The sequence below is a fragment of the Carya illinoinensis genome, chromosome 1, assembly GCF_018687715.1.
Source record: "Carya illinoinensis cultivar Pawnee chromosome 1, C.illinoinensisPawnee_v1, whole genome shotgun sequence".
Taxonomy (NCBI): domain Eukaryota; kingdom Viridiplantae; phylum Streptophyta; class Magnoliopsida; order Fagales; family Juglandaceae; genus Carya; species Carya illinoinensis.
Genome location: NC_056752.1, coordinates 49288197 through 49310262, shown reverse-complemented (window position 1 = coordinate 49310262; position 22066 = coordinate 49288197). Strand labels below are relative to the sequence as shown.

General features: G+C 33.6%; 2 protein-coding genes across 6 annotated transcripts; one reads left to right on the top strand and one right to left on the bottom strand.

Annotated features, from left to right (window-relative positions):
- The first annotated feature begins 4990 nt into the window (after positions 1–4990).
- LOC122280773 (formin-like protein 14) lies at positions 4991–6290 on the top strand. Its single transcript, XM_043091795.1, has one exon. The coding sequence runs from the start codon at positions 5501–5503 to the stop codon at positions 5972–5974; it is 474 nt and encodes a 157-aa protein (XP_042947729.1). The 5' UTR covers positions 4991–5500; the 3' UTR covers positions 5975–6290.
- A 12647-nt stretch (positions 6291–18937) lies between these two features.
- On the bottom strand, positions 18938–21059 carry LOC122280748 (growth-regulating factor 5). 5 transcript variants are annotated; one of them, XM_043091788.1, is made up of 5 exons: positions 20583–21059; positions 19942–20422; positions 19728–19828; positions 19512–19649; positions 18938–19409 (listed from the first exon to the last, which is right to left on the bottom strand). In XM_043091788.1, exons 1-5 carry the CDS (start codon positions 20764–20766, stop codon positions 19384–19386), a joined length of 930 nt encoding a protein of 309 aa, XP_042947722.1. In that variant the 5' UTR covers positions 20767–21059; the 3' UTR covers positions 18938–19383. The 5 variants fall into 5 exon arrangements, with proteins under 5 accessions (XP_042947722.1, XP_042947714.1, XP_042947705.1 ...); XM_043091780.1 differs by having other exon boundaries at positions 19728–19846; positions 20583–21053; XM_043091771.1 differs by having other exon boundaries at positions 19512–19828; positions 20583–21054.
- Between the last annotated feature and the right edge of the window lie 1007 nt (positions 21060–22066).

Below are 22066 nucleotides of genomic sequence, written 5' to 3'. Positions count from 1 at the left end.
TAGTTATAGTCCAAAAGTTACATTCAATACCCCCCTCCCGCCCTTTTGTTTTTTTGTGTTTTTTGTTTTTTACTTTGGATTTCGATCTCAGGTTAATTCATGTGTTCTTACCATTTTGATCATGTTCGCGTTCTAAAACAAAGCAAATAAAGTTGTTAACCGACAAAATAACTACTGAACCTTCCTAGCTATCCGCAGATCAAACAAATTAATACGAGGGGGTACTCGAGAAATGATCAGTGAATTGATATTTTTATGTTTTGAACATGAGAGAAGAGTAATCGATTTTTGTTATGTTTTACTCGAAAGTTATCCTTGAGAAATATACGTACGTCTGTGAAATTTGTCCAAGTGGTAGATGAATAGCTATTTCTCAGTGTCTCTCAGACATGGCCATTAATTCTCGTGCATGAACGCAGTAGTATTTCAGGATAAGTCTACCTTCTAATGGTTACTGTGCGTACCCTTATCCTGTAAACTGTTGCTAGGTTTAAAAGGAAAACATGCATACATCAATTTCCAAGGCATGCATAGGGCGTTACACATAAAGTATCTATCATCAACATGTAAATAAGGGACCATTCCAACACACCCCCCCCCCCCCCCCCCCCCCCAACAAACATTTATTATCCTTATTATCCTTTTCCTGTCTCTAGAATTCCAACATTTCTCTTATCTCTCACCCTACAAAGCAAGCAATCAACCTGGGATGGGAGTACCATTTTGCCCCTAACATCACTTTCAGTCTCTTTATGGGGGTTGTTTATTTTTATTATTTACCGTGGGACTTTTGAGAGAGAGAGAGAGAGGTGAGAAGGTTGTGTATGATGGGACAACCCGGACAAGAGCAAAGCAATTTCTGAGATCCTTTGGCTGAGCTAGAGGACAGTTTTGTGCTGACATATTTAGGACGCTGTAAAAGTCTAAAAGAGACTGCGATGCTGCGGCTGGTGCCCTGGATCCGGCCAAACATGCTTCCTGCTGTAAGCTGCACTGCACTAAGTAGTAGTAAAGTCTGCAGCCTTAACCCCCATGTGACCTTGTTGCTGCTCCTCCTCCTCCTCCAGGACTAGTTTTCTCAACTTGGCAGGGAAATTTAAAAAAAAAAAAAAAAAAAAGTTAATGCCTTGCAGCTCATCAATCAATTTACATCTCAGATCATCTCCTAAGGACCTAAAGTGCTCGTCCATCTTCTTCTTATAATAAATTTGCAAGCAGATTTGTTCCTTAAGTGGCGTCGTATGGGAAATAGATCACCTAAATTAATGTGAACTTAATCATTACATTCTTCATGGATTGCAACTCTTCGTTTTAAAATGTTATAAGGGAAATTCTTGTTTTAATTTTATATCATGAACTTTTGAGGTAGGCATGTGATATCAGATCAGCAAATTGTTGGATTTTCTGCAAATATTGTTTGGGGCCATTGGTATTACCTTGTACGACTTCCTTTAGTCATGTTTTTTTATTGGGCCGTAATTCATTCATGGCCACAGTCCATTCTTGGATCTAAATGGGCAGGCTTTTCCTTCCAAGTCCAATACACGGTAAATTCTAGGTACATGTCACTCTTTTGGTGGGCTTGATCAGCCTTGGCCAGCCCACTAGTTAAACCATATAGATCATACCAACTGAACTTAGCTTAATCTATTTTGGGCCATCCACTAATTTAGTGCCAACTAACATAACTTATAAAATAATATCAGTTTAGATCGGTTCAGATTTTGTGCAACTTTGTTCCTCGGTGTGTATTTCTAGAGGCTTTCTCATTCGGCTATGAACAAGAGATCTAAGCGACAATATCTTGAATTTGTGTTACCGTGAAGGAAGACTAGACCTTTACAAAGAGTAATGCAGTTTTGATTTGCAGGATTCAGTGTGCCCATTTTTTTAAGGGTAATGATACACTTACCACTCTTTTACCACTATTTTACCGTTTATAATGTATTTATTTTTTCATCATTTTCTTTTAAGTATTTTTTTAACATCCCTAGCTATTAAGAAAAAATTTTAAAAATATATAATTTTAGTGATAGTCACTTACTTAATCATTAAGTAAAAGAAAAATTTTTAAAAAAATTAAAAAAAGTGGTAAAAGAGTGGTAAGACTATCATTATTCTTTTTTTAAACTTTGGACAGTCAGTCTGCAATACATTTCTTTATTTATAAATATATATATCTTTCATATATTATCAAGAAAAATAATATTTGTAATTATAGTTATGCAAGCGCCGCACAATCTCTTTAAAAAAAATATATTAATATAAAATTTACATAAAAAAAAATTAATTTTTTAATTATAAATTATACTTATTTTTAAAATAATTAAATAATATTTATATACTCCACGACTATACGTATTATTACTCTATTATTAATCTCATAAAATTCAGCAGGACTTTGATAAAGACCAGAAGCTGCAGTGCAAGATGATGATCCTGAGGGACCCATTTGGGGGGAACTTTGCTAGTCTTTCTTTGTGTGTGGGGCTAGCAGATTTTATCATTGCCAGATTGACTTTTGTATTTGAGGAAATTTCTAGCTCTCTTCAAATAATTAAATAATTCTGAATTATTACACACAGAATTTCGAGCTGGGAGTTGATTTGTCAGCTTCCATACCTTCTCTGACCCACATATTTTTTAATTTTTCATTGATTTGTCCAGGTCAATAGTCCCTTTTCGTTGGGACATGGAAGAAGAGGGAACGCAATTACCAGGAAAGATGGCCGGAGTTGCTTAGGAGGGCCGGAGTTAGAAACTCCAATAAAATATTATTTTTATAAATATGTTAAGATGTCGTGTAGTAGTGATTCCGGAGCATCTTTTTAGGTAAAATTTATTTTTTTAATTTTTTTTATTTATACATTATTAATATTTTTAAAAAATATAAAAATATATAATACACTAATATTCATTCCTTAATCCACAAATAAAAAGAATTATATTCATGAGTTGCGGTCAAAATGAAAGGACAAAATGGATAAGTATAGTAGTATTATTTTATTTTTTAAATTTAAAAAATTTGAATTATTTATTATATTTTATATAAAAATTTGTAAAAATTATAATGATTAGATTAAATAAATTGTAATGAGTTTTGAATCCAATTCTTCCCTTAATGCCAGATACTGTTATAATTTGTATAAATATTGCGTAATCTTTTTTAAAAAAGTGAAATTTATTATTAAAAATTAATTTTTTATGTATATTTCATATTTACTCATTTTTATAAAAGAATATACGATACTTATACACTCAATGATTACAAATATTATTTCTAAAATGTTGAGATAATACGTGGCACGGGGTTTTATTATTAGCCAGTCATGTTTTCAATTTATTGTAAAGAAAAATTCTATTTAGCAATTTTACAGCACACACATTGAGAGAAAAAAAAAAAAAAAAGATAAAAAATAAAAATAAAAATCCACATAAACATGTGTGTCACGAGCCTATAATTTTATACACAACAATATAATTTTATTTATATAAGCACTTATTTATATAAACATATGTGTTTATATAAATAAAATTATAGGTGTACATATCATTTATCCTATAACAATGTGGCGGAGTTTTTTTGTTTGGGTATAAAAGTCATCGAAAATTTTCACCAATTGTACAATTTTTTTAAAAATATATTCTTTAAATCTCTTAATTTTTTTTAAAAAATAAATAAAAATCCCAACTCATAAGAAATAATTTATTAACAATTAAATAAAATTAGAAAATGTTTTAAAAAAATCGATGACTACCCTGTGTGTGAGAATTCGGGAGAGTTTTCCTTTTTCGTTTTGCTCGTATTTTTTTGGAAGCATATTGTTTTGCTTGTTACTAACTAATGAATAAATCTTCCCAACCCCCCAACCCCCCAACCCCCCAACACCCCACCTCTTTTTTATTTTTTAATATTTTTTTAATATTTTTTTTTTGAATTTATTTTTTTGAATTAATTAATTTATTATTTATATATTAAATATTTGATAAAAAATAAAATAATAAAAATTAAAAAATAGGTGGAGTGTTGTGTAGCATAACCCCTAACTAATATCCCTGAAATTGAATCTCTAGAGCCGATATGACTATCCTTTACTGTACTTTATACTTTAAAGACGATATTTATATATTTTACGACTTTTATATTTTAAAGACGGTATTTATATATTTTACGACTGAATTTATATTTTTCTTTCATTTTAGTAACTCAGAGCATTAGTATTGATTTTTCTATATTCATATTTAAAATTATATTTTTTTAAGATTGATTTTACATATTAAGAAAAATTCTTACATTAAATTATGCATTTTTAAACTAAATAATAATAAAATATTATTATTTTTTTATTTTTTCTTAAAATTTTTATTTTTATATATTTTATAATTAACACAATGTATTAAAAAATATCAATTCCATATATCTAAATATTATCAATTTTATATATCAAAATGATCAATTTTATCAATAAATATTAATATATATTAAAAACACTTTATATCATTAACTTAATATAAATTTTATATATCAAAATCATCTAATAAAAATTTTATAAAATTGATTTTACTGAGTATAAAAGAGAAAAAAATAATAAAATAATATTTAGAAAGTGAAAAATACTTCTTCAAATTTAAAAAAAATACTATTTATAATTACCTAAGATTTAAAAAATATAAAATGTAATATAGATCAATTTAAAAAATATTATGTAAATTTAAAAATGAATATAAGATGAATACATGCTCTTGTCGTCATGCAATGGAAACAGCACTCTCTCCCTCTCCGTTATGAACAACTCGTAAAAAAAAGATTCTTTTTCTAGGCGACCATCCCCCAAATTAGCCCTGGCCCCAACCGTTGAAGCCCGCGTAGACTCTCTCTCTCTCTCTCTCTCTCTCTCTGTGGGAAGGTGAAGAAGAAACCTCCTCAATGCTCCACACCTCCCCCACACCCCCCCCCCCCCCCCCCCCCCCCCCCCCCCCCAACCCCCACCAACCCCCCCAACAACCACCTCTTTACACGTTCCATTCAAATTTCAATCAATGCCTTGCAACCCCCCGCTTGACCCATTCTTCTGATTCCTCGCAAAAATACAAATAAAAAAAGGAAATTCCATATACAAACCCTATCCAGATTCCTTCATGTCCCTAGTATCACGAATTCCACCAAGTTTGGTTCGGAAATCCGTCATTCAAGACCAGACCCATTTGATCAATTTTTATAGAATCATCCGATACAAGATATCAACCACTTAGGACCAAACCCATTTGGTTGATTTTGAGACACAAAATCATACTGACCCAGATTCAAAAAACAATTTCAATGTTCAGTCCTTAGCCTCTTTGGTAAATTGGTAGGCAAGGCTCCTGGATTCATAGCTGAATAGGAGAAATTTAGTCGTTTGGGATTGGACCCAAATGGAACAAGGTTCTAGAAGTCCTAATCCAAGTCCCAATTAAGAAAAACTCATTTTTTTCGTAGTTCTGTTCTTGTTGTTATTCCATGGAAATACCACTATCAGTCTTGGTGTTCCAAATCTTTGGCTCTGCCATAAGCATTCTTGCTCTCCTTGCTGAATCGCATCCACAAAATGACGTAAACATTCCCGCAATACGTTCACTTGTGTCGCGAATGTCGCCTCCGCCGCCATCACCTCATTTGCCAATTTTACCGACTTCTGTGTCGAATAATCGTTCAAAACCACCGGCTCCACTGCCTCCTCCGCCGTATCCTCGTTTACGACCACCATCTCCACCACCACAAGATAGGTGGTGGAGAAAGGACAATAAAGGGTCCAATTATCGCCAAAGAAAGCTGCCACCTTTGCCTCCGAAAAAAACTATCAATACAGGGAAGAAGATTGGGCTTTTGTTCGTGGTTATCGCTGCGATCCTCCAAATTGGTGTGGTGGGGTTCTTGGCTTTCAAGAGAAGACAGCTTCTGAAGCTCAGGGACAGTTACGAGACCAGTTCTTGAATTGAAATTTAGGTGATGTCAGTTTCCTCATCGATTCTTATTTCGGCGGCACGCATTGTGATTTGGACTTTACATCAGATTGGAAGTCTTTGTTCAGCTTAAATAGTTGAGGGGTATTTATCGGATTTAGATTCTTTGGTGGGTGGTGGAAGGATATGAGTTGCAGGTTGATTGGAAAACATCGGGCATTTGTAAATGTGGTAAATGCTGATTAGAATTTACTTACATATTTTTCTCTCTGAGTTCCTGTTTATCACTTTGTTATTTGGTTTAGACTACACGGCTGATGATTGATATTAGAGGAGCCTATTTTTTATTTTTTGTTTGTTTGTTTGTTTGTTTGTTTGTTTTTTTTTTTTTTTTTTGTTTCCTTACGATTATCTGCTGAAGCATGTGAACGTGTGAATGATATGAATCATGGAAAAACTGTAATAAGATTCTCAGTGTTCTTTCCTTTTTATAAGGACGATGATATATCAAATAAGGCCATTCGCATCTCATTTCTCATATAATTTTTTATAAAGTATATTCTCTAAATATATTTTTTTTTATATTTTTCTCATATTACAAAACTTTTTACGTCTCATTTCGTATTATTTTTCTATTCTATTAAAATAATATTTCTTTATTATTATTTTATTACTTTTTTCTTTCACTTCTATTTATAAATTTAACTATTCAATATTTTTTCTTATTTTTTGAATTATTACTCTAGTGAATATTTTAAACAAAAATTTAAATTATTTTTTGTGGGTACGATAATATTAAAATAATTATTTTTTTATATTTTCGTAATTATTTAAATTATTTTTAAAATTATTATTTAAAACTATAATAAATATAAGTATAATAGAAAGTATAGATGATTGAAAGTAGATAAATATAATAGAAAGTGTAAATGATTAGAATAAAATATTAATAAAAAATAATATGAGGATGTACAGTGATTTTTCAAATATAAAAAATTACTGTACATTTTACAAATTTGTTCCAAAATAGAGATCCGGATGTAGACATGAATTTAAACAAATTCTTAAAATTTCTATCAAATTATGGAGAAAAGTATCATTTGCCGTACCCGTTGGGATGCTCTAATAAATCTGTTTAATTCACATTGTTGTTGTAGTTCACTTTATGTTGTAGTTTGTTTGACAAAAACTTCCTCACGTCCGTTCATTGTCAAAGTTTCTGTGTGCAGCGCGGAACTATATAGCCTTTTGAGTTCAGCATCCATTTGATGTTGCAAAGACCGCGTGGTTCACTGGTTCTGTTAAGACTTTAGTCTTCTAGTGAGCTACCATGAGAGTTCAAATAACAGAAGAGTAGGAAAAGGCAACAAATCTGAGATTTAATTTAAGTCAAATCATAAAGAGATGAAAGATGCTTTTGTTGTCACGGCCCAATTTCGAAATGGCTTAAGTTTTTAGTATAGCTTTAGCATAAAACCATTCAAATCGTTCTGCACCTTTGTTAATTTCACAATTGGGCTGCGGTATTTTACGATTCTTCTATATACAACCGGCGTGCGAAAACCGGATGCCACGTCAGTTGATATTTTATTTTATTTATTTAAAAAAGACAGAAAAATGGAGGAAAATAAAATAAAATAGATGACACAATATTGAGCTGAGCGATTTGAAGGAGAGAGAAAACCAACAATGCCTAGACCTCTGTTGAATCTCGTCTGGAGGTCACCGACGTGGAGAAAATTGGTTATTGCAGTCGCCGTTCGTCAGAGGTTCCAGATCTGAATTTCTTGTCGTCGTCGTGGGTTGGATAAACGAGACTTAGTTCTTCCACTGATTCGGTAAAGGCAAATATTTTTTTTCTCTTCTCAGCTATGGTTCTTATTCTTTCCTTTTACTTGCTTTAAACATCTTGCGATTATAGCTACAAACTATAGCTTCTCAGCTATGGTTTAGACATCTTGCGATTTGGTTTCAATGCTAATAACAATAATAAATCAATAAGCTACTCGACTGGTACAACCTCGAGTCAGCTACAGAAATGTTCTTTGCTACCAAACACACTTGTACTGATTCAAAGCAGCTTTCTTTTCCTCTCCTACCGTTTTGTGCTGCAAGTATAAAAAGAAATGAGATGTGAAGCGGGACATTATTTTGTTCCTTTGTTCAAAGCCATCCAGATTTGGTTGGATTGTAGTTTAACTGAGACCAGGGAGGGAGCAGGGAGATATTTCCAAAGAATGAACCATTATGGTTCTCAATTTGCGTGGACGAATAGTGAAGTATTCATTTTTCTTTTACATCTAATATGGTTCCTTTTCATTTGCTCAGAGTAATTCCCTTAATGATTTCACCTCTTCACCGAACTCTACAAACATTTGCGCCTAGGTCCATTACGAGGCTCTTCGGTACAAGGTTGAAACGTGGGTTTGTGGGTTCTTTCTTCAACTGGGAATGGTTTTGACTTGGATGGAAAGCTGCTTTTGGCTTTCTGGGGAAGACGATGGGAATGAGGAAGAGGGGAGGGTCTTGGAGGGAAGAGAAAGTAGAGAGAATTGTCGAAATGCAGTAACACAATGACGAGGTAAGTTTGAATTTGAGTTAAAACAATGACAACGTCGTTTTGAAACGTGCCTCGTAGGAACCGGTTACGTGGGGGTTTCTCAAGTCGGTTGTAAGTAGACTTTTTCGGTATTTTATTCCCTATTTTGTACTCTCTCTCTCTCTCTCTCTCTCTCTCTCTCTCTCTCTCTCTGTGTGGACAAGATACCTCAATTTTGTTAAAACCCTCACTTGTGGTGGAGTTAAAACATCTCGTTCCCGTAAGATAGAGACATTACTAACATACATAACATAATGTCCGGTAAAGAGACTCAATATTCTAATATACCTCATTTATTAAAAATATTAATTGAAAAAACTTAAATAGTCTTTTGAACTCGAAACTGAAAATAAAACAAAACATAAACTTGTCTTAAATAAAACTTTTTATTAAAATGACGTAAAAGAAACTAATCATTGTGTAATTGATGCTTATTCCTCTCTAAGATTTTATACCAGAGCTATTCTTGGCCATTCAGCTCTGTGTCATCATAATCACCATCCGTGACAATAAAACATAAAAGAAAACAGAAAGGCAAACAACAATAAAATGAGTCGAATACTCAGTAGATAGCACATCATAATGTAAAAGATTACTTAGTTTAGCATAAACTTAAGTTTTGAAAGAGACCCTACAAAACATACATATATCATTACAGATTTATAATCATAACTTAATTTAATACATGCATATATCGTCACAGATTCATATGGTATATTTATTCATTATTAACATGAGCGAAAAAAAATACATAATCATGGTAAACATATAACGTAAATGCATGAATAACTTGTTTATCTTGTGTTTCATTTATCATATGGTAAACTACGCTTGAGTCTGTGGCACCCTATAACTTAGCATATAGTGAAATATGTTTGAATCCGTGTTTCACTTAACTTGCATAATATGGAGTGAAACACACTTGAGTCTGTGTTTCACTTAACTTGCATATTATGGAGTGAAACACACTTAAATTCGTGTTTCACTTAACTTGCATGGCATGGAGTAAAACATTCTTGAGTCCGTATTTCACTTATCTTGCATAACATAAAATGAAACACGCTGGTCTGTGTTTCATTTAACTTGCATAACATGGAGTGAAACACGTTTGGGTCTATGTTTCACTTAATTTGCATAACATGGAGTAAAACACGCTTACTTAACTTGCATGACATGGAGTGAGACATACTTGAGTCTGCATTTTGCTTAACTTATGGTAATCACGCTTGAGTCCATGGTACCGTCTTAGTATAACTTGTGGTAAACACGCTTGAGTTTGTGTTACTTTAAAATATTTATCTTTCTTAATACATGAGAACTTTCTTAGACTTCATGGACTTTTCTAGCATGGCACATTCTTGTACATGGCATGGCATAACATGATATATCCTTATAAATGACATTTCTTGTACATGGCATAGTGTAGCATAACGTGAGCTAATATGATTTAAACACTTATGACATTTCACGGCATTCATGATCTAAGTATTACATGAACATGACATACATGATCAAAGTACTTACATAAACATGGCAAACATGATCTAGTTATTTTATTATATAGCATACTTGACTTAAAATTTGTACATGAACATTTCATGATTCCATGTGATTTTATTTCATGATTTCCATCAATCAATAATCCATAATAGCATAATATATATAAGCTTACTTTCTTGTAAATAATCATAATTCATAGAAGATCATGAAAGAGATTTAACATTGACTTGGCTCTTAGCGTAGCGTAAATAATCATCATAACCACATCATATTTCATACATAATAATAATATTTACAGTACACATGCATTCATATGCTCATACCATTTACCTCTTAGCAATGTTTCATGATTTCCAATTTGTAGCGCGTTACCTACACGAGGTGCTAATCGTTACCAATATTTTTAGGAAAATATGTCATAGCATTCTAAGTACTAAAAATCATACCATAAATTAATTCAACAATTATTCAGCTATACTAAAATTAATATATATAATATTATTTAAAACTCATAACATATTCATTGGTTTTATATTTGAAAAATAATAAATTTACACAATCCAATTTGACCGGCCAATTATAATATTGACTAAAATAATAGGTTCCATAGTATTCAGTAAAATATAGTTTAAGACATACTTTAAATTCCTTAAATATACTCTAATAAAAGTAAATTGTAAAACTTGGTCTGATTTAAAATTTAGCATAGCCCCAACTAAAGAAAATAACTTATTCAAACTTACTAAAACAGTTTCAGTACACAAAGAACCAGCCCACTTAGTATACTATTAGCTTTAAAAAGAGAAGTTGAGTCCATCACATGGAAAGGCCATCCGAGCTTTCTCATATAATAAAAGGCTCTAGGCCGAATGGGCCTAAGGCCCCCGGCTTGAAGGCCTGTTTTACTTTTTTATTTAGATAAATGAAGCCCTGTGTGTGGAAAACACATGGGCTGAGCAGTGAAAACAAAGGCTCCTGAGAGAAGCCTTAAGCATCGAGAGGGGTAATTCACTGAGAGAAGGGACCAGTTGCGACAAAGACCCTGATGGCTGGGTTTGACCGACGACATTATGGGGCTTCTCTGGGTGGGTGATGCGACAAAGTGAGAGAAATGAATGAGTTAGAGTGAGATTGGCTGAAACTGAAAAGAAGCAGAGAGGGAGGAGAGTGAGTGCGATGACAGTGGCTTACTGGAGGAAGTGGGTTCGTTGAAATTGAACTAGCCGGCGATTTCTGTGTTGACTGTGGTTCTTCGACGTCTCAGGGTGGTCGGCGTTAGGCCAGTCTATTGTCGGTAGCACGATTCAAGTTCTATATTTCTGATTAAGATATACTCTGATACTATTTATAACGCTCCAATAGAAGACTCAAGTCATAAGGTCTGTATTTTAAAAAAACTAGTCAATGATACAATAAGAGCTCTATTAAAATATTACAAAGAGTAAGAAATTCTCCATTTCTAAACAATGTAGGATGTTATACACCACTTATTTTTATCACTTATCAGAATAGGGTATCATTGTCATGTTGTATAGCTTGAGTGAAGTTTCATGTTAAATAGTGTTTGTATTGCTTTTACACCATTTACTGTTCTAAAACCATGTGGATCCATCAAAAGGATTGTTTTTGTTAGCCTGTGATTAGTCCTCTAGTAATATTTATTCATACTTCAACAAAATTTGTAATCGGATGAAATTTCCTCACACCATCTCGGACCGATGGTTATCAATTTTATTGTCTCGTACTGTTTGAGAGTTATAATGAAGGAAATCCAAGTACCTAGCAATCCTCCACTAGGGAGATGGCTTTAGAATTTCCTAGCACAACCGTGTGGCCTTAGAGCATTCACAATGGCCTAGCCATTGTCAAGTCCATAATTTAGCTAGAATGGTAACTTGCAAGTCTAAAATACATTTCTAGATATATTAGTCCACATTGGACTAGCTATCTTAAAGTCCAATTAATAATAAAATATTATATATTTTAATAATATTAGTTTTTTTTCCCAAGTGGCAGAGTTCGACTACTGCCATTTCAAGATTGTGGTCTACCAAATACACTTGATTTCCCCAACTACAGACCAAGAATTGATAAACACATTGAAGAAAAATAAAATAGACAAACAAGCCTCCATCTACAACAATGTCAAGCAACAAACCCAAATCTTATGATCAAGCAACGTCAAGATGAGGCATCAGGGTCCAAGCACCAACAGATTTTACATATAACCAAGAATCTCACCCAAATGCAAGAAAAAATAAAAACAATAATGCCAACCGTTTACCATTTCATCTACAAAAAAAAAAAAAAAACCAAAAACATTGCATTCATGCGAACATACGATACCTGTAGTGGGAGATTCGTGGAGGAAGAGACTTCGGCGTGGGACGGGTATCAAAAGCCGATGCTTTTGATTCGACCTGGCTGGGAAAATAAGAGCACGAAATGGATGAAAAAACAAGACATTTCAGGAAGCAATCGGAGAAGAGGGAGAGAAGAGTTTGGAGTTTCGTTCGGAGTACTCAACAGAGAAGAGGGAGAGAAGAGGGAGAGAAGAGCGAGGAAGAGAGATGAAGAGCGACTTACATTAGCGCTCGGAGACGACGGCGTCTGCTGGAGGAGGCGATCGCTGGACTTGATTCAAGGCGGCGGCTGAAGAAGAAGGGCGAATGCTCAGCAGTTTGGGAGAAAGAAAGAAAAAGTGAATCTGTTGGGGAGAAATGAGAAACCGAGGGAAAGGGGAGAGAGCGGGTGAAAGAAAAAGAATAAAAAAATTCATAGACTCAGAACAGTTGCTCGCCAGACATGGAGAGCACCTTACATTTACTGTACACTTTATGTCAAACTTTTTGGTTTTCGCTAGGCCATTGCAGACCAAAAACGCTTCCAACAACCTTTATTTTGGACTTGCAATTGGCAATGGCGAGGCCATTGCCGATGCTCTTAGCTGCTTGGCCATGTAGGCTCGATTCTCCAGGAGAAGATATTCACAACAGTTGTAAAAGAACTTGAAAGGAAAAAGGCATACATCAAAAAGGTATGTGGGAGAGGAAGTATCTCTCCACTTTTTTAGGATGTTTACTGCTCTTGGACGGTTTGACAGTATGGATCCTGTATTTAGACATAATTTTATGTATAATGGATGGTTAGAATTATGTATTCATTGGAAAACTACAGTTTTCAAGCATTTGTTGGCCATCACACTTGGGGATGAGCTACGTTGTAGCCCTCTTGGTCTTTCTTGGAGCTGTAGGCGTGCAGGGGATTTTTTATTTTTGCAGCAGTTGCATGGCTTAGAGATGGAAACATTCGTGTCAGCAGGGAATGGTGATCAATACAGGCTGACATTTGAAATATACACGAACGAGCCTACGATCGCTTAATAATATAAAGACTCGATCAATTCAAAGGTCTTGGTTTTTATTCCAATTAAGTGTTCGTAGTTCTCACTCACCATATAGTCCACACGCATGACAGAGCTATACAACTTAGCAATGCAGGATCCTCTAATGGCTCATATGGTTCTTCCTGGTCATGGAATAGAAATAGGAAAAATATAGTTACAAGTACAATTGTGTACTAATCTGTACACCAATATGATGTGATTGGTCAAAAAGTAGATTTTATTAAAAACAATGTTAATTTAAATTTTAAGTATGAATAAATCAGTATTAATATATAGATTAGTACGCGACTGTACTTATATGTAGCAAAACTCATAGAAATAACCTGCTCCAAGAAGGTTCCAATGAACACGTTGCCCCTTGTCCTTAGGATAAGACATAGGATCGAGTTACTAGTTTATTCCACTGCTGCGGACAGATTTAAGTGCAAAGGTTCCTCCATAATTTGATAATTACAGCAATGAATAATTGAATGGACACAAGTGAACGAGGTGATCATTAAGGAGATTTTTGGAAATAATTTTAATCTCATCCCATCTCATTTACTTTTTAAATATCACTCAAACACAAACAACTTCAAACTAATTACTATAAGTTTTTCAAACTAAAAAAATATAATAATAATAATTCAACCTTTTCAGATCCTAAAATAAAAATAGTATTAAAAAATTATACTCTAACAATATTTTAACTTTATAATATTTTTTATTCAACATTTTCTCTATTCTTTCTCAAAATCTAAAAATTACTTAACTCAAATTATATCACTATTATTCAAAAGGGTGATGATACCCTTACACCTCCTGTTAACATTGTGTTTTGTACACCTTTGTGCCTAGCTCTAACCAACTCGAGTCTTCCGTCTTGGGTCTACAAATACTAAGAAAACACGAAGAGATGGGGGTCTTAGTGGAGGTTGGGGAGTTTCTGATGCCAAAGTCAGTAACCTCTTAGTATTTTGTGCGAATGAATAGAGAGTTTAGAGGAAGTTCTTTGTACTTAAGATTGACTTTTATACCTGGTTTTTGGGAGTCAACTGCCTATATCTCGTGTCAAAGGGATATATCCCTTCAACAGCTTTTTAAGTCAAATTCCTAATGCGATATGGCTCCTAGGATGACGCAATTAATGGGGCGTGGCTCCCTGTCCTTTTGTAACAGCCTGATAGAAATTTAACGGTGAAATTTCTATTGACTTTAGGAATCTCGTAAAGACCCTATAAGTTTTCACGAATCTATTAATCGTATAACTAATGTTATTACTCACTGTGATATCAGGAGTATGTTTTTTATTATTGGAGATAGTTAGAAAGTTTTATTTAGACACATGGAAAGATTTTAGCCACCTTACTCTTCCAAGTCTACTCTCCACTTTTAGAAAATAGCCTAAGCTGATTTTGTAGATATTATTCGATAAAAAAAAGAAATATCTTGAGCTAATTTTCGTGTATATTATTGGGTAAAAATATCTTGAGCTGATTTTTATAGATATTATTAGATAAAAGTATCTTAAGCTGATTTTTGTATATATTATTGGATAGAAATATTTTGAGCTGATTTTTATAGATATTTTTATGTAAGAGAAACCTACACTCAACTCTCACTCCAGCCTCATCCTCTTCCATATCTCGTCCATAAGTATCTCCAGCCACCCCTCACGAAATTATCTTCATTTACACTTTCCATTAAAACAATATCAAACACTATCTCTCGGACAGTTTTTAGGAGTTCTTTTACACACCAATTTCGAAGCTTTTGTAAGTGTTTTATCATAAAGTCTCCTTCATATAAGTTGTTCCTTTTTTATTCTAATTTACGTGGATAGCTTATTTGTTCCATTTGAAAATCATTTGATCAGTCAAATATTGTTTAAACTCTAAAAATGTCGTTCTGGGAGATAAACTGGAGAATATGTTATATTTTGGAATTTTTGACCAAGTTAATGGATAGATCTTGGTCCGAAATTTTTATGGAGTATTTTAAACATATTTATATGATTATTGGTTGAGGATTTGTTGCATGATTAAAGGTTGTGATGAAATATTTTCTTAGATCTAGAAACTTAGAAACTGGAAGAGGAAAAACAGTTTGCGTTTTGAGAAAGTTTAACTCTTTGGTGGTCTAAACCTATTCCAATAGCTTTGATAATTTTATTGAAGGATTCTAATCCCCTTATATACATATTATAATATTATTTTGAAGATATTTGATGTTAGTTTCAAAGATATGAAATTTTATGCAAAGAGATGTTTGGATAGGCTAAAGTGTGGGTGAAATTTATATTTTGGTTAATGTTTAACCATGTGATTTTGAATTAGAAGCTTATATATGTTTTAGGACATCTGTTTAAATCATGTGATGGTTTGATTTGAAGATCACATCTTTATAAGTCATAGATCGAAAAGGTTAATCAAAACAAGTTAGAAACAAAAATCAATAGAAATAGCATATGAGAATTTTGACCCTATGGAGTTTTAATAGTTGTGATTAGTTTTAAATTTTTCTAAATTAATATTTGAGTTTAGGATAAAATTTACATGAGGCATGTAAATTTTAGTGACTTTTGGAGTTAGCATACAAAATCCTTAAGTTATGGGTAAAACGGTCATTTTTCTACATGTAGAGGGTAAAATGGAAATTTTACTCTTTAAGTTAGTATTTTTCCATATTTCAAATTATTAGTGATTTAGTTCTAACTTTTACAAAAACTAATTACAGTTCCTCGTGATCGCGCTTAAGGTTTTATAAGAAACGTGGAGATCGAGATAAGTTAGCTTTTAACTTACTAGCAGTTTACTATATATGTGTGCTAAGTAAAGGAACTACAGTGTATATATATATGTGTGTTATCATATATGTCATGCCATGTCAAGTTATCACATAATTGTCTGTTACATAGAATTTATTCTATCATCGGTTTTTATCTGTTACATAATATATTATGTCATGTATATGAAAACTGTTGCATAATATATTCTGTCATGTATTGCTATACATTATAAGTACGTCATGTTAAGAATGTCATCTATTACAAGTATGTCAAGTCATGTAATATTTATTGTTGCAAATATGTCATATTAAATATGTTGTCTATTATATGTCATGTTACAAAATGTTTCTATCTCAAGTTGGTCATGTCTTTCAAGTTATGTTTAAGTCACGTTATGTTACATCAGGACTTCAGTCCTTTTATATTCCAGTCATGTTTCATCTTGAGTTACATTCAGTTTCGTGGGGTCCACAACAACTGTGGCACACGAAGTATAGGGTCACAGCAATTGTGTTGCATACACTACATGACATACAACAATTGTGACATGTAGAATACATGGGGCCACAACAACTGTAGAGTATATATTTAACTGTATTGTGACACGTAGAATATATGGGGTCACAACAACTGTGGAGTATGTATTTAACTGCATTATGACGTGTAGAATACATGAGGCCACAACAACTGTAGAGTTTGTATTTACACGCAGAATACATAGGGTCACAACAACTGTGGAGTATGTATTTTTTTCATGTTAAGTCAAGTTTCAGATCAAGTTCATGTCAAGTCAAGTTCAGTTCACGTTTCAATTTAAGTTATGTCAATTATGTTATATTGTACGTCAAGTTATGATTCAATTACTTATGAATTTGATTATGCATTCATGCTTTTACTGTCATCCATGCATCATTAGCCTGTGTGGAAGTTTGTTTTGTTAACTTACTGAGATTTGTAATCAAATCTCACTGTGGTAGTTCCAACTACCATTCTCCCGAATGGTAAATCTTGTTACAGGACCTGAAGGAGGATCAGGAACTGATCAACTAGACACAGTCGACTGAACAACGATGCGTCGTTAATGTTAATATAGTAGTTAAATTACTACTTATACGATGGAGTTGCATTTCCAGTACTTTTTGGATTATAACTATTTTGGACTAGTGCTGTGATCTTAGTTATTCAATGGATCTTTATATATGAAGTATGTTTTAAACATTTGTGATATTTTCAGTTTGGTGCATAGTATTGATAAAGAAAAAATTTATCCGCTGCGAATATTGCATAATGTTAGATGCATGTTAGGCATATTGCATATTATATGTCATGAACGGGGGCAGGTAATCTTGTATTGCATGTCTCGACACTTCAAATGTCTGTTCGATTCCAAACGGAATTTGGGGGCGTCACACCCTTCTAGCCTACGGGTGCATGTTGTCAGACTCTTACTCTTCTACCTGTCAGATGATCAAAGGCTCTCTACATTTTGCGCCACCTAGGCTTCATAGGGAATGCTAAGGTGGCGTGTCTCATTTTCCTTGCATTATGAGGGATTTCCCCTGTATTTAGAGTCTTGGGCTGACCTCTGTTCCAAGGCCGGGGGCCTCTAATAGGCCGATGGGTCGCCCGACTAGCATAGGACTCCTGTATTTGGGCCTACGCTCTGGGCCTTCAGCCCGAGAGAGAAAAAAAAAAATCCTCTTACACCTCTTTTATAACTACTTTACTACCATTTTATATTTTTTCTATTTGAATCTAGATTAAAATTTCCATAATATAATCTTCTTACATAATTTAGAAGAAATAAATTCAATTAACCAATGTAATAATGTAAATTAATTCAAAATAAATTCAATTTTATAAAAATTGACTCAAAGAGCAAAAGAATGTCAATTCTTATCAAATTGAATTTAACTCTTTGAGTCAATTATTATAAAATTGAATTTATTTTGAATTAATTTACGTGATTATGTTAGTTGATTAAATTTATTTTTTTCTAGATTATGTAAGGTCATATTATAAAATTTTTAATCCAGATTCAAATAGCAAAAGGAAAAAAAAAATAATTAAATAGTAAAACAATAATAAATGAAATGTAAAAATATCATTACTTTATTCACAAGCCATTTTACTACTATATATAAAATTCTCATCTTATCTTATTTCATCTCATTTCATTATAAATCATCCCCACTTTTTCTCAAAAATTATTAAAAAAAAAAAAATTTGAACGGCACGGAGCAATTCAAATCACCAGTCATGACTCATGTGGGCGTAATCTCCATGAAAACCTTATCCCTTTTTTCAGCTTTTTAAATACATTCACATGGGATAATTGAATGGCTGAAAATTATTTAGTATATAGTATTTTATGTTTTCTTTTTTCGAATATGCTGGACAATTTATCAATTTAAGTACAGGTACATACCATGTTTCTAAAAGAGTTCTCTTTAACAACATAATCACGAGATTGCATGTGCAAAAAATCCTTTGGAGCTTGTGTCTGTCAGATGCAAGCAAATCTTGACATCAGAATGTCTAGTAATTGAATGCCATTTTCTCAAAAGCAATGAAAGTTTAGAGGATGAAACTAGCTAGCGATACTGGCGGATTAATGAGTCATGTGACTCATTAATATAAAGCAATAAACAGATACAGAATCTAGGAATTCAGTGTGTTTAGCAGCACATCCAAAAAAAGCAAAAATAGCAGTAGATTGGAGTAGGTATTAACAACTGGTGTTGGAGCGATTTATTAATTATGCTAACCCTTTGCTAAACACAAGGGGGCTCCATCTTGATGCTGGTGTTTAAGCCAAGTCACTGTTCATGCTAGCTATTCGAATGGGTTTACACTTATGAACTTTGCATAAGCACGATCCATATGAAAAGATGCTTGATTTTACTACTCATCATAGAAGTAAAAGAACCCAAAGCATAAAGATGCTTAAACTGAAACAAGCAGGTCTACAAATCCCAGAAAGGTTTCTCCAGGCAGGTGTAAGGAGGATAGATTTACCAAGAAAGCAAAAGACACAAATCCTCCCTGTGACCCTACTTTATTCATCTCAAACAGCTTTAGCAAAAGAAAGCTCCCCTAGCCACAAGAAGGTATTGACCCACCAACAAGGACTCTTTTGGCATGATCAAAATATTCAGTATTGAGACTTCAATCACCTGCTCCAAGAAAAAATACTAATAAAAAATCAAACTGTAGAAGTGACATATAATGTAAAATACTGGTATAAGAGGTAAAATTCATATAAAAAAGTGAAAATAATATTGAGAAGAAATTACCTGTTGGAACTCTAGAATCAGATGCAAGATCAAGCCAGGAATCTGTATTCTTTGGTGGCCACTCTCCAAAAAATTGGTGCAGTGGCTTATGGGTTTCCGTTTTCTTCTCAGTTTTAACTAGTTCCGGTGACTTGAAATCTGCACCCAGAACAAAGCAATGTTGCTCTTGTTGCTTTGCACTATCAGTAGGACTTTGAAACTGTGTGTGGGAGTAACCTTTACAGGAGTCCACTGTTAAATATCTCTGATATGAATCAGGTAGGCTTCTGTCCGTCCCTGAAGCTTCTGGGAAGAAAGCTTTCTCATCCACACCCTCCCTTGCTCCATGAAAAAAACTATTTGCATGAACGGTCACTAACAACAAAAGCTATATAAAAAGAAAAATGTAAAAGTGGAGAGGAAAGTAGTTTTTCTTGTATGTTACACGAACCTGTAATCTTTATCACCCCGAGAATAAGATCTGGAGTTCAAAAATAGTTGATGGGTAGTGTTATCTTGAGAAAACAGACCAGAAACTGGAGGTGTGGAAGAGGAGGAATGTGAATACAGGAAGGGATAAAGAGTGCTCTCGTGGTAAGGATGGTGATGGGGATGGATTTCCGAGCTCACTGAAGAAGGTAGGGGAGAGACACAGAAAGAAGAGGTTGTGGGAGTAGGGCTGGTGTTTATGGTAAGGTTTCGGTTGGTTGATGCGATGGGTGGTGAAAGGTTTGTGGTGGTTGTTGCAGTTGAGGTAACTTCCACAGGCTTTCTTGAACGGTTTCTGCCTCTATGCATGTGTCTCTCACAGTACTTGGAATCTGGGTATGCTTCCTTTGAGCACCTCCACTTCTTCCCATCTGTTCTCCTGCACCTTCCTGGCTCTGGGTCTACTTTTCTGCCAATTCCCATCTCAAAACATCCCCAGGCAACTGCAGCCACAGAGTCACACCCAGACACCAAAATTTTCATTTGCGCCCCCACATAAAGGAAAAGAGAAATCAGTTAAGATATTTTAAAATTATCACCATATTTAATATATGCGAAACCGAGCTAAAGGCATACGACTATGAGAATGTGTTACATGCTTACTAGGACAATGAGGGAATAGCCCTGAAGGAATTGAAGAGTCCAAGCTTCTTTTGATGCCATATAGGAGATCAGGTGGGATAGGTATTCCGGAGACCATGTATTTGAATATAAGAGCTTGGTGTTCAAGCTCTTGCCACTGAGTTGATGTGAAAGGAGATCTATTTCTTGCACTTGCACTCATCATTTTTTAAATAGAACAAGAAGAAAATCAAATAAATTCTTGGAAAGATCAGGAAGGATAACAAGAACAAGAGGGAAGAACAACTAAAGGAGATTTCAGAGACAAAGAAAAGAGGTTTTGTTCCTGTTGGGCTGATAGTTTCAAAAGGTATTTTTGCAGACACCACTGGTTTCAGAATCTTTCTCTACATGGATAAAACTAATGGCTCGGATGTTATTGCTGCTACCTCCTCTCTCTCCTGATGAGCCTGTTCTTATTATTACTGCATCTCTGTTTCTTCTGCCACTGCTTTTGCCCTGCAGCTGCCTCTGTTGCTCCCTGACATCATCACGGAAATCCATAAACAACTGTACAGAATAAGCAATAAGAAAATTAAATTCAAACCTAGTTTAGTCCATGCACCTTCGTTTTTGCTGTCTCCAAATCATGGTCTGGAAAAGAGTGCCATGACATCACGTAATCAAGATTTCTTTCAATTCCTGGGTTCAAATATTTTTTACAGGTGGTAGGTAAAAATATAAACAAAATAATGAAAATTTTGAGGATTTTATACTACTCACTGGCAGAGTATAACATTAGTGTTTCTCACTCTCTTCATATGATAAATAAAAATTTTAAGTGTAGTCATTTTTATATTTTTTTTGTGTATTCCAGTAATATGATTGGTTGGATATTAAGAAAAAATTTAATCCAGCCAATCATATCAGTAGAGTGCGCAAAAAATACGTAAAAATAACTGTATGTAACATTACATAGTTCGATCAAGAAATTATAAAATATATTTAATAGCCCTTTTTTTTGTTTGAAAATATATATTTAATAGTCTGTAACGTGGGTACAGCAATGTCTTCTGCCTTCTGCGATGCAGTGCTAATAAAACTTTTTTCAGAACTGGTGCTACTGGAACTTGGAGTAAGAGATGTCATTTTCTTTTGCTGATGAGCTCAGCCTGTTTTTTAGTTCTGATGGGTGGTTTTAATATCTCTTGTACAATGATAGTATGTCTCTATTTTCTATTATTGTTGATGTATTTATTTTTTTAACTTTTCTTTTATTTATTGATTAAGAAAATACCTATTAGCATATTGATATATTTTCTTATTTTTTAAAATATTTAAAAATGTGAAAAAAAAATAGATTTTGCTTAGGGGCACGCCTTAGCAGTACTCTGTCTTTTTATGTTCTCCCAGTCGTATCATTTGGTTGTAAAAGGCTAAAAATAATATTAGATGTAGTTCTAGTGCTTGCAAGTGTCGCATATTTTAGCTTAAGTAAAAAATTTATTTTTTAATAGTGAATTTTA

Coding starts and splice junctions, on each gene's coding strand:
- LOC122280773 (XM_043091795.1), top strand. CDS start 5,501: ATGGAAATACCACTATCAGTCTTGGTGTTCCAAATCTTTGGCTCTGCC.
- LOC122280748 (XM_043091759.1), bottom strand. CDS start 20,766: ATGATGAGTGCAAGTGCAAGAAATAGATCTCCTTTCACATCAACTCAG. Junction 20,423..20,582: donor GCTATTCCCTCATTGTCCTA/GTAAGCATGTAA, acceptor CTGTGGCTGCAG/TTGCCTGGGGATGTTTTGAG. Junction 19,847..19,941: donor CGGGGTGATAAAGATTACAG/GTTCGTGTAACA, acceptor TCATGCAAATAG/TTTTTTTCATGGAGCAAGGG.